We start from the raw sequence: 12,391 nt of genomic DNA on the forward strand, positions 1-12,391 counted from the left end.
ACACATCCAGCTCTTTCCTATTAACATTAGTGGCACATGCATGATTATAGGACACTGACCAATCAGCACACACCAACATCTCAGTGCTAAAGTGAAAGCCAGGTCCTTTTGATTGAAATGGTAGCCCTGTTCTATCTTATGGTCTCTCTCCCCCCCGACATGGATTAGGTGGTCACCCTAATCCCTACCAATATTGTGGGAGTACCGTGTGTGTTTACTGAGGCGGGGGGTTCATGGATAATTTGGTCCCTACTAATATTGAAACCAAAACTACACCCTTGATTTTGACTCAGGCTTCTGGTTTTTGCCCCCCCCCCCCAAGAAATGGTACTATTAATTGGATTCCTTTTTAGTTATTTTATCCATTTATTCCATAAGAGCACATCTGCTGACTTCATATCGGCAGAGATTGTATCGCCGCCGTGTGAGTTTTCGTGTGATTTGGTAGCTTTTCAAAAGATTCTGTCTCAATTTTTTTTGCGTGTGTGTGTGTGTGTGTGTGTGTGTGTGTGTGTGTGTGTGTGTGTGTGTGTGTGTAGGCTTTAGATAAAGCTGCTTTACTGGATGATTCAACACGAACACTTTGCAGGAGTTAGCAGGTAAAGCGCAATCTAATGAGATGAGTCCCTAAATTAATTACCGTCTCAGTCTCTAACCAGCTGACTTATCACTATCAAGCTAGAGCTGCTTTGAAAGTAGCTTTGGCTACAGCAGCAAACAGATAAAAGGGTCACTGTTCCCTGTTTATTTTCCTGTATGCTTTGTCAACTGTGTACAGAGTTGTTTAGACAAGCAAAAGTTGTCGAGGGTGGCTTGTAATGTAACCTCGCCGCCTATTTGCTAAATGTATTTGCAGTTAGCAGACATAGCATTGTTGACTGGTGAGCGCACAGTGTGTTTGTTTTGTTTGTTTTTGGAGAAACCTCAGCTGAAAACAACAGTGTGTAATTTAATGATAGGTCTGCATCGCCCCTCCCCCCCACCCCAGTGTAACACGATACAAGTGCATAGTCAGCACTGTCCTCTCCTTTAGCGAAGTACCTCAGAAGTACTGCTGTTAGCTGTTAGCTTCAGGCCACAGTTTTAGAATGGTCGCCTCACCTAGATTCGGTTTGGGTTTGAGTGTGGGCACATTGTGCTTCTCTCAGTCTGCACAGACCCCCGTGTGCTGAGCTGTAGAGAACTGATCAGCAGCGACTATACGATTATGAGAGCTGGTCTAGCAGTTCCTAACGCTGCCATACGTTTGGCGTCTCCAGCTAATGGTTTGCGACTGAAAGCTAACTGTTTTTGTTTGGTTATGCTTGGGGATGTGGAAGAGGAAACGGAGAGATATGGCTTCTGCCCTCTCAACAGAAATAGTATCAAAATCAACTTTACTCTAGTGCGGCAGAGTGTGTGGAGTCCAGCTTGAGGTGTATTGATTCGGAGAGGGAAAATTCACATCCATATTCTTTCCTGCAGAAACAGGGGTGAGCTTAGGAGTTCTCTGTATTTAATTTGTCTACTAGCCACAAGACAATCAAATGACGTGGCAGTTATGTCAGTGAGAATATAGCTGAAGCTGAGTGGAAACCTTAATTTCAGGTCTAATATTAGCCTACCCACTGGAAAATTCCTTCGAAACGATAGCAAGCTGAGAATAGGGGGGGAAATGTTTAGGGTTTTGGTTGACAGTATTTGTGAGGGGTGGGGGGTGTTCTTGTTTAAGCTGCATACTGGGGGTCCTGGGAAGGCTGATGAGAACATTTCTTATGAAAACTAGACAAATATCTGTCTGCTCAGTCTGAGAGGCTTTGGTGTTTTATGATGTCTGGGTCATCATTATCCAAACTTTCTTCATGGTACATCTAGGAAGTCTCTTCAACTGGGAAAAAATGTCATACTGGTCTAAAATACTTTCTGGCTGAATATCTGAATTTTTGATGTGAAATATGCTTTGAAATATAAAATGTGCTTCTCCAATGGGAAACATAGAGATTTAGCTCTTAAGAAAGTGTCACTTTGAGATGTTGTGGGCTTCTGAAATGTGATGTCAGCCTTTGTTCTCTTCCAGGTAAATCCCACCTGGCGATTGTCCAGAGGGTAAACAACGAGGGGGAAGGAGACCCCTTCTACGAGGTGCTGGGTATCGTCACCTTGGAAGATGTTATCGAAGAAATCATCAAGTCTGAAATTTTGGATGAGACTGACTTGTATAGTAGGTACCAGCCAATAGGGGTCACTGTCCAAAACTGGATGGAAAATCCAGCCCGAAGGGGGATTCACACAAAATGTCATCAGTTGTGTTCGTTTGATGTCTCACATTCAGCACATGTTTAAGGTTTACGGACAGGTCAGGAGTCAGTGTGTATCACATGTATAGTTAATCACAAACACATCTGTTACCTGTCTGCAAGGGGTGGGTTTTTATTTCAGGTGCATATCTGAAAAAGTTACTTTGGGGCCACCCTTAATGTAGTAACTGTTTGTGGTCAACAGGGGGCCCTCAAACCTTATGAGCCCTTGCAAATGCGTGGTTTGAGTGGTAGTAAACACTACCCTCTGCCTGTCCAGCGTCCAACATATGCCAGAGTGTTTCCCAATCCGGTCCGTAGGGACCCACAGCCAGTCCATGTTTTTACTCCCTCCAAACTCCCTGCCAGAAACTCCACATTTTTGCTCCCTCCCCGCAAAATGTGGAGTTTCTGGCAGGGAGTTTGGAGGGAGTAAAAACATGGACTGGCTGTGGGTCCCCAAGGAATGGATTGGGAAACTGATATATGGTACCTATCTATCATTGCATACCAACTGAACAATTAGCAGCTGTCCTGAAGTTATCTGGTCCACTGTCCTGATCCACAGTTCCACTTCCAGAGGTCAGCTGCTTCAGTGCAGTAAATGTATTCTATGATGCTTTGTATTTGTTCAATTGGGTCATTTACGTGAAATCTAAATTTCAGTAAGTGTTTTGGTTATTGGAAAAGCCAATATACTTCCAGTTGAGTGTGTTGTTATAAATAAAGGGACTTTTACATTATGGCTTTTTTTCCCTCTTTTGATACCAAACGTACAACTACGGACTATAATGAATAGGCCTGCATATACAGCCTGAAGTTCAACAGTCTTTTCCGAGGTTCCTCCCAGTATGTCTAACCTTGTTTTCTTGCAGCCGACAACAAAACGAAAAAGAAAATAACCCATCGGGAAAGGAAGCAGGATTTCTCGGCCTTCAGGCCCACGGACAATGAGACGAAGGTTAAAATATCACCTCAGCTTCTACTGGCTACACTGCGTTTCCTAGCAACAGGCAAGTGCGGAGCGTTGTTTCTTGAATTGCACCAGTGTGCCTGCCTGGCTGCTGAGGGGTCAGCGGAGGAGAGGCTGTTGGGATCTGCGAGTGGGCAGCACAGGAAGTCTCTCTCCTGCCCCTGTTTTCATCATGATGCTGATCGCTAAAGGTGCAGCCGAAAGGTTAACCAGCCTTCGAGCTGGATGTCATCTGAACTGCTGTTAGTACTTTCAGCTGAGGGTAAACCCTGCTGACAGGAGCGGAAGTTATATTATGGCTTGTTTTCCGTTTTCTTTTTGTCTGACTCAGCTATGTCCTGCAGCTCAAGATTAGGCCACGATTTGCTGATATGACACACAAAAATTACACAAACATCGCGCGATCAAGCGAAGCTTCCAGCTTCATCATTAAACTGTGTCAGTCATTCCCGGACACAGGAGAGATAAGACGTCAAAGTGAGCAGTTTAGACACCAGGCTGTCTTTTGTCTCTCCCAGCAGAAGTAGAACCCTTCAGTCCGACTCAGATGTCTGAGAAGATTCTCCTGCGTCTTCTCAAACACCCCAACGTCATCCAGGAGCTGAAGTACAACGACAAGAACAAGAGAGCTCCAGATCACTACCTCTTCCACCGCAACAAGCCTGTAGACTACTTCATCCTCATCCTTCAGGTGAGCATTGTTCTGTGGAAATCCCACTCGGAAGATTTTTCAGACACTCCTACTACTAAAGGTTGTTCGCATTTTATCTTCCATCTTGAATTTCTGTCAGATCACTTTTAAGCAGTCATAGGCAGAGATGCATAGTTTAGGTGGATCGATCAGGTCCAGAAAGTAAAAATCCAGACTAAGATTTTGTTTCAACCAACCACAGTCACTGTTATCTGTGACTGTAGCATTTTATACTCAACTGTTTGGTTGAAACAAAATCAATGTCTGGATTTTTAATTTCTGAACCTGATCTATCCACCTCTGGTGATAGGTATTGAAATTAAAGTGATAAAATAGTTCATAGGGGCAGCATGGTGGTGCAGTGGTTAGCACTGTTGCCTCACACCTCTGGGACCCGGGTTTGAGTCTCCACCTGGGTGACATGTGTGTGGAGTTTGCATGTTCTCCCCATGTCGTCGTGGGGTTTCCTCCAGGTACTCTGGTTTCCCCCCACAGCCCAAAAACATGCTGAGGCTAATTGGAGTTGCTAAATTGCCCGTAGGTGTGCATGTGAGAGTGACTGGTGTGTGAGTGTGCCCTGCGATGGGCTGGCCCCCCATCCTGGGTTGTTCCTTGCCTTGTGCCCATTGCTTCCAGGATAGGCTCCGGACCCCCCGCGACCCAGTAGGATAAGATGGATAGATGGATGGATGGATGGATGGTTCATTTTTTCTTTCATTTCGGGGTTGCATTAGGGTTAGGGTTTGGATTGCTATTAGGGTTAATCTAGGGTACAGTACAGTTTTGAGTTAGGGATGGATTTGGGGTTATTGCTTACGGAGAGCTATGTGAGTTACAATTAGGGTGTTAGCTAGCATTTGTGTTGGCATTGAAGTTGAGGCTAGGGTTATGGTTGGCATTAGGGTTAATGTTGGCATTAGGGATAAGGCTAGAACTATGATTCAGACTGGCATTAGTGGGTAGCTCGGTAGTTTGTAGTATTACAGATGCTCCCTTACTTACGAATGAGATACAGTCTGAACATCGTAATTTGAAATGTTCATAAGTCGTTATTCAACATCATTTTAAGGGTTTACACAAGTACAAAGAACTAGGATGCTGGGAGTACGCACGCTACGCTGCTGTGCGGCGGGAGTAGCGGCCAGAAGTCGTACTGGGCGGAATTGGCACGCAGAAAAAAAAAATTGATCTTGCGAACAGGAAACGTACAACTTACTGTACTCTTCATTCGTATGTCTGAAAGTTCATAAGTTGAAAGTTCATAAGTAGAGGAGCGTCTGTACTTGGAGTTGGAACCTTGAATCTTACCTCCTATCTATTTGCCTGGATTTCACATGTTCTCCCATGTTCTCACTATTTCTTGTGGGATTCCTCTGGTACTCTGGTTTTCTCCTGCAGTCCAACATGCACTTCGGAAAATTGGCATGTCATAATTATCCGTTTGCCCCGAGTTATTTTGTGAATATCCGCAATGGCCTGGAAACCCATACAGATGTAACCCAACCTTCTGTCTTGTGCTGCCCGGGATAGGCTTTCGGTAACAAGCCCGATCAGGACAAGCAGTTAGACTATGGATCAGTTCCATGCTTCTTAAACTGTCGATATCAGGGGTGCCGCAAAAAGACTTTCGTCATGATTTAGAATGTTCACTGTATTTATATTTTTCTTCCTACATTTCAGTTTAATATTTAGAGAAACATCTGCTGAAAGTGTGTTGTGCTGGAGGCCGCCTGAAAGTCACTTTAAGTGATGTGTGAAGAGGAACGTGAGGGGCGTGTGCACGTTTGAGGAACGTCGGCTGATCTTGTGTTTTCCGTGAACTCAAAGGGCAAAGTGGAGGTGGAGGCAGGCAAGGAGGGCATGAGGTTTGAAGCTGGACCGTTTTCCTCCTATGGAGTGATGTCCCTGACCGTCTCCCCAGGTACTGCAGCGCTCTGATTCACCTCCCCCACTCAGTTCTCTTTCTAAGCTCTGGTCTCTCATGGCTACAGATCCCCCCTCCCCCTCCCAAGTGGGTCAAAGGTCAAGGTATTCACAGGCAGTATCAACAAAGTGGCGTCATAACAAAGAGCAGGCTTCCTGCTTCCATGTTGGGTGCTTCTTTTGACACTTGACAATAACTCTCTTTTATGGCTCTATGAAAGTTTTCCCGACATGTAAACAGTTTCATTAACTTTCTATTGATTCATTCACAAACTTCAAATGACTGCTAGCCCTCCAGCACCCTCTGTTGTTCAATTTATGAACTGCGCACTTTTACTCAACCTTAGTGTTCACAAATGATACTGAGTGAGCTACCCAGAAGTTTTGAAATTGAAAGTGGATTGTATGAGATGTGTATCTTAATTTGAGAGTTTTATTTTAATTCTGTATTAACTTTATTGCTTTATGATTTGATGATCGTAGTTTGAAATGGTGTGGGATGGTCAGTTTTGTATAGCAATGCCAGGTTTTGAGTTTCTGTCTTGCTTGGGCAGAGTGACCTTCTGACCATACTCTGGAGCAGTCCAGCCTGATGCCCTATCCTGTGGGTTCTGGGGGCTCGTGTGAGTTTTACTTTAAACAAAAATATTCTGAAGGCATAACAAAATATGATTTGTTTCTGAGAGATAACCAATGAAATTGTATGGGAGGTGGGTTAAAGCAACTAGAGGAGGTGGGACCAAGACATCTAATTGGTTGATCTGACATCTGACCAAGATCTGATTGGTTCTCTCTCTAAGCCAATCATTTTTTTTCTGCCTTCTGAACATTTTTGTGTAAGTCAAAACTTCCATGAGTGTTGTCTGTTGGTGTGGTCGATGGTTTCTCTGCACTACACTCTAGTTTCTTCTTCTGACGCTGGTTCCCTGTGTGTCCCTCTGTCCCTTTCTCTCCAGTTCCTCTGTCCCTGTCTCGCACCTTTGTGGTCAGTAGGGCCGAGTCACTAGCCGGATCACCAGGTACAGTACATCTCAAATGCGCAACTCTCCCGCCCTCCGAGTCTGTTATACCGACTGTCTCTCAAGCTATCTCTACGTCTACGTATTCTGTCCAATGAAAGACACGTCTCTTCAAAAATCCATTTCAGGAGCAAAAAAATAACACATTTTCTCAGAAACTACAAGATCAAACAATGAATGAACCACCGTTAGCCCCACAGATAGATACGCTGTCAGTGAACAGCTTAATGTTTTAAATGGATTGTCAGCAAGAAACTTGATACAAACTATTCTTACCTAATGTTCACAATTAACAATGTTAGGTAGCTAAATATCAATGTTAAGTTGTTCTTTTATGTAATATAAAGCAAGCAACTGTCATGAATAGAAATGTTAACTAATACAAAGATACTAGTTAAGTGGAGCACTTCATGAAGCGTGTTTTCATTGGTCAATTAGATTAAATAGTATCAGTAGACAGATGAGAATGTAGCGAAATCGTCGAAAAAGTGGACGTACGCAGTTTTCATCAGTGATGTTATGTCACCCTTATGACCCAAGTACTTAAAGCACTTTGGCCAATGTTGTCACCCAAGCCTGAATATCACATACGGCACTGTCACCTTTTAAGGCACTATGTTTATATATGAGAAGGGAAATAACTGTTTCAGTAGTGTGATCCATAACTGGAATTTATTCTGAGTGACTGAACAATGGTAAGCCAGTTCTTAACCCCCACATAGCTGGATTCTTTCAGTTTTATGCTTTTTTTTGTCTCAATCCCCTGGTGCTGTGCTGGTAATGTATAGTCACACACCCAGCTCTGTAAACAGGGACGTGAAGTACAGTGTCCAGCTGGCCCAGCAGTAGAGAAACACCCTCCCAGTGAACTGGCCTTTCTGGCCTCTCTCACTGATCTCAGAGGCTGACTCGGCCCACATCTGGTATAGTGACCTTCTCAGCAAGAATTTTCCGATTGCCGAATTACATCAGTCCCAGCCCCGGAGCCTTGGGACTGCGGGAAAGGTAGCGTCCTGATCACACATGCCTGGCTCACATGCCTGGCATATTGCACTAGTGCACCTAGCTTTAAATTGATATCCAGACTGGGATTATATACATTCCATCCAAATTGAAGTTCAGAGGCTACCCTTGGGAAGCCCTTTCAACATTTCCTTTAAGAAGGGAAAACATAATCTGTCTTTAATTAAAAAAAAAAACAAATATTCCCATTGAAACAGACATTTTATCACTGCACTCCGACATTCATTTTAGTTTTCCAGGCAGTTTTTCCACAGAGTCAGCAGAGTAGCTGTATCTTCTCATCTTCCCAGTTCATGGGAAGCGGTTTTGCGTAGGACAATGAAGTTCCTCTTGTCCTGTGATTGGAGTACCTTTCACCTACTAGAAAATATCAGCGGACAAAGAGCCCCACCTTGTGGTCAGATGTGCATTTTTATATATTTTTTTTTTTTCAAAGAATTTGAGAAAGTCTTGAAAATCCATTAAAAAGGTCACAGAATATTGAACCAGGTAATTATTTATAGGTTTTTGTTTATATAAATGTCATGCAAGAACAGGGACATATCTGTTTTTAATAGAACCCGATCTTATGTCTCGTGTGCAAAATTAATTGAATTAGCTAATTTCAGATCAGTTTTAACCCACAAAGCATAAATAATGACGATAGGAAAAGTTATACAGTTTTCTGTGTTGGAATTCGCCACTTGTTTATATTTTATTTGTCACCTAAGTATACTAAGTAATGAAACGGTAAATGGGGTATTGAAAGAGTAAAACGTCGTCCAGTTTTTTTCCCCATTATATATGAGTTGGCATTTTTCTTCTGCTTTTTGTGCCGTGCAGAGAATAAGTCCCCCCCGAGGTCGTTCGGGCTGAATCACTCGGACTCCCTGAACCGCAGCGACCGGATCGATGCCGTTACTCCCACGCTGGGTAGCAGCAACAACCAGCTCAACACCTTCCTTCAGATCTACATGCCAGACTACTCAGTCAGGGCCGTGTCGGACCTGCAGTACATAAAGGTGAAGACAAATGCACCCTGTATAGCCCCTTCCACTGAGAAAGGAAACATAACAAATGGGGTGGGGCGGGAGGGACAAATCAGCCTCTAGTGGTGAAAAGTAGCATTGCAATCTGTGTGACATAATCTGGCCGCACAACACCCCTATAATACGCCAGTTATATGATTTTTTAAAATTTTTTACGGTACCAATTAATGCCTAAATAATTTCATTATTTAGACAGAAATCAGTCTGCCCGATGTTTTGTTTTATGACACACTATAAAGAACTAAGGATCAATGTGAAACTTATTGAGTATTATTGAGTATTATTGAGTATTAGATTCTGAGCAGGTCCCATTATAGGGGGATGAAAGAATCCAAATTAAATACTGAGGGTACATGACCCCCCCGACCCATCTCTGTGGTTTCTACACCCCAGCGCGGGGTGCTGCTAGAGATTTTTGCCCCCCAACCCAGACCAATTCAGTTGTATTCCCCTGTCATTCAGGGGAATTTGGAATTGCCCAAAAACCCCCCCCCCCCACCCCCTTTACAGTGCCCCTGCCCACTTATACGTGGTCTAAATTGGTGATTGTTTGGCACTGTGCTGACCACTGCCCCCTGCTGTTCAGATAACACGGCAGCAGTACCAGAATGCCCTCATGGCCTCCCGCATGGACAAGACCCCACAGTCCTCAGACAGCGAATACACGAAAATCGAACTGACTCTGACGGAGCTGCACGAGGGCCTGCCGGACGAGACCGTCAACCTACTGAACCAGCAGCAGAACTGCATGGCCCACAACAAGTCGAACCACACAGTGCACAACGAGGGCCCTGTGTGACCCAGGGGCGGGGCGTGCCCCCAAACCACCCCCCTCCCCAGGACAGGCCGCTCCCACACATTGGGCTGCATGCCCCCAGACCAAAGAGTTTGGTCCCCATTTCTTCAGGGCGGTGTGACAGTTGACCGAGGAACATGAGCAGGGCGGCATCAGACTGGCACTGAAAGACTGCGCCAAATACCGCTTTGAAGAAAACTACGAACCAAGAATGTTTTAATGTATTGTTTTTAATGTGTATTTTATTTATTTTATAAATGTATATATCTATTTTTTGTATTTAGGTGTGTATGTATAAGTACATGCACACACTGTTAGACATGCACTCATATCTATGTATGTGTCGGATTTTTTTGTTGCAGATTTATACATTACAAAGTTCTTAATCAGGCTTATGGTACAATGTTTTCACCTTTTTAAAATCAAGTTGACATTATTGCCTTTAAAATCTTATTAATGTTTTTAACAAGTGCAATGAACCACATTTTATTTATAAAATGATTATTATTAAAATCACTCTTTTTGTAAATTGCACATATTTACATATGAAACAATTAAATCCTTTTTCCGCTGCTTCTTTCTCGGCGAGATCGGCGTTCGTTGCGAGGGAAGCACGTGACGCGTCTTTAATTTCAGCGCAATCTCGGTGCCGTTGATGGGCGACGCTGCTGGCTAAATACCTTTACAATCGGTGGTAGCGACTCTCGCCCTACGTCACCGCTTGTTTGTTTTGTCAAATGATCTGTGTTTGTCTGCTAATTCCCCGATAAGTACATGCTTGTCTTAACTAACTTTAGACAATTGCATTTATTTAGCATGCTGACCACATAATTATATTCACAAAAGCATTCAGATTGAGTTATTAAAAAAGACCTTTTGTACATAGAAGATTACTGAGAATGTTGACATGAAATTATATATGAAAATGAGACAGTATTTTCTGTCAGTTTAGTTTCTTTTTTATTTTTTACACTGGATACATTTAGTTCTGTTTTGTCAACACTGAGCAAATGATGTTTGTCTCTTTCTTGTAATAACAAATATGTTACTTTAATTATACCACTGCCCAATTCCTTGTTTCTACAATGACTGTCTAGATTGTTTATTGATAATGGTTGGGTTTATTACTGAACCTTATAAATCTACACATATTTATTAATTAGTACCATTTGCTTAATTTTGTGATTATTTTTTTCCAAGTTACTTTATGCAGTTTGAATTCAACGGTTTTCCCACCAGCACATGTACTAATTACGGGTTACAACTTTATGTTCAGCTAGGGGCCCTACTGTTGTTCCTGTTTAATAAAGCTAGTTCATTATAGATCAATATCAGGTACAACTAGCTGGACTATGTAGCATAGCGTAGCTTAGCTTGGTACTTGTCTGGCTTTAGCGTCAGTGCAACAGGGAGCCAGAGCTGATACAACGTTGGATACAAAACTTTTACACGTGATCTAGCCTGCCTCCTACAGCCTGATACTTGAAAACATCTTTTGTCCCAAAGCACATGTGTGAAAATGCAACATTCCGCTCAAGTCAAACTCATGTGTCACGGTACTGTTCAGTATGGGGAAAAAATCAGTCTAATGCAAACATAACATACATATCCTGGATTTCGCAAACGAGCCAGACAAAACCATGGGGTCAACCAAAACATTTCTCTCATGAATAATACAGCGTTTTCCATCTCCTTCACTTCACAAACTAAGACTTCATCTCACTTGATTGTCATGCTGCTTAGTCCATTTAGTGCAATGTACTCAGTAAGTCAAACATTACTTTAAGTACATGATATATGCAAGAATGAAAATGATTCCAATGTATTCTAGTTGTTCAAAGATAAACAAACGTGTAAGAATTATTAAAAATAAATATATAACTCAAAGGTCGGGCAGTGTTTGGACAGGACAAGACTATTCATAAGTGCATTATTACAGCCACTGCAATCCCAGTGCTGCAGCAGCTCACGTCCTGAGCTTTGCATGGTGACTACTAGTCATTCAATTTCTGTGGCAGGTAAATGTGTTGGAGGTATTCAAGTGTTGGTATTACACCTGTATGATGTGTAAACAACGATTAAGTTGGAACATCCATATAATACATCTTCACGCAAAGTTGATTTACAACTTGTTCTAATCAAGAGTCTGAAAAAATGTGCCATTTGCCTGGCATCGTTAATGTTTGTGTAGCCGCAAACCATTCTCCATTATTCATCTTGTATGATGGGAGTTTGTACATTTGTCATGTTTTTGCAGTCAAACTTCAAACTACGTTATCTGTAATGTGCTCAGCTGTTCTGCTCAGGCCTCTGGGACATACCCCAGGAAAAGAACAGGACAGGAATAAAAACAAAAAATTCCTTGTTATTTTAAATGACTACGTAAGTGATAATTAATGACACATAACTAATAAAGTTACGTGTTTAGGTCATCGAGTTCGCCTCCGACTGCTGCTATTTCAGACCAATCTAAATATGCAGAATTGTCTTCCGCAGTACATGTATGATCAACCAGAAGGAAACATTAATTGGCCAGTTGGTGTCGTTGCTCAAATAAAGAGTAAATGATTAACACAATGATTGCCAGTGGCAGCACATTTTCTTCCTAATGAATTACTTGAATTCTCTGGGGGGGGGGCATTTTAAGAAATTACTGTATGCT

At 42.6% G+C, this 12,391-nt stretch overlaps 1 protein-coding gene across 6 annotated transcripts in view; it reads left to right on the top strand.

The window, feature by feature from the left end:
- The window catches only part of LOC125715776 (metal transporter CNNM2-like), a 35,313-nt gene extending 25,442 nt beyond the window's left edge, over window positions 1-9,871 (top strand). The window contains exons 2-8 of one of the 6 annotated variants that reach the window (XR_007384178.1): window positions 2,057-2,200; window positions 3,152-3,289; window positions 3,771-3,940; window positions 5,768-5,861; window positions 6,820-6,882; window positions 7,671-8,394; window positions 8,728-8,864. Coding sequence is in view for 2 of the 6 variants with exons in the window: in XM_048987689.1 (XP_048843646.1) it covers window positions 2,057-2,200; window positions 3,152-3,289; window positions 3,771-3,940; window positions 5,768-5,861; window positions 6,820-6,882; window positions 8,728-8,906; window positions 9,520-9,732 (1,001 nt within the window). In the remaining 4 variants the exon portion in view is untranslated. Of the gene's footprint in view, window positions 1-2,056; window positions 2,205-3,151; window positions 3,290-3,770; window positions 3,941-5,767; window positions 5,862-6,819; window positions 8,395-8,727; window positions 8,907-9,519 lie in introns of those variants that run through there. The other 5 variants (XM_048987689.1, XR_007384177.1, XM_048987690.1 and 2 more) reach the window with 5 other exon arrangements.
- The last annotated feature ends 2,520 nt before the right edge of the window (window positions 9,872-12,391 follow it).

Source organism: Brienomyrus brachyistius, chromosome 20 (genome assembly GCF_023856365.1).
Source record: "Brienomyrus brachyistius isolate T26 chromosome 20, BBRACH_0.4, whole genome shotgun sequence".
Classification (NCBI taxonomy): domain Eukaryota; kingdom Metazoa; phylum Chordata; class Actinopteri; order Osteoglossiformes; family Mormyridae; genus Brienomyrus; species Brienomyrus brachyistius.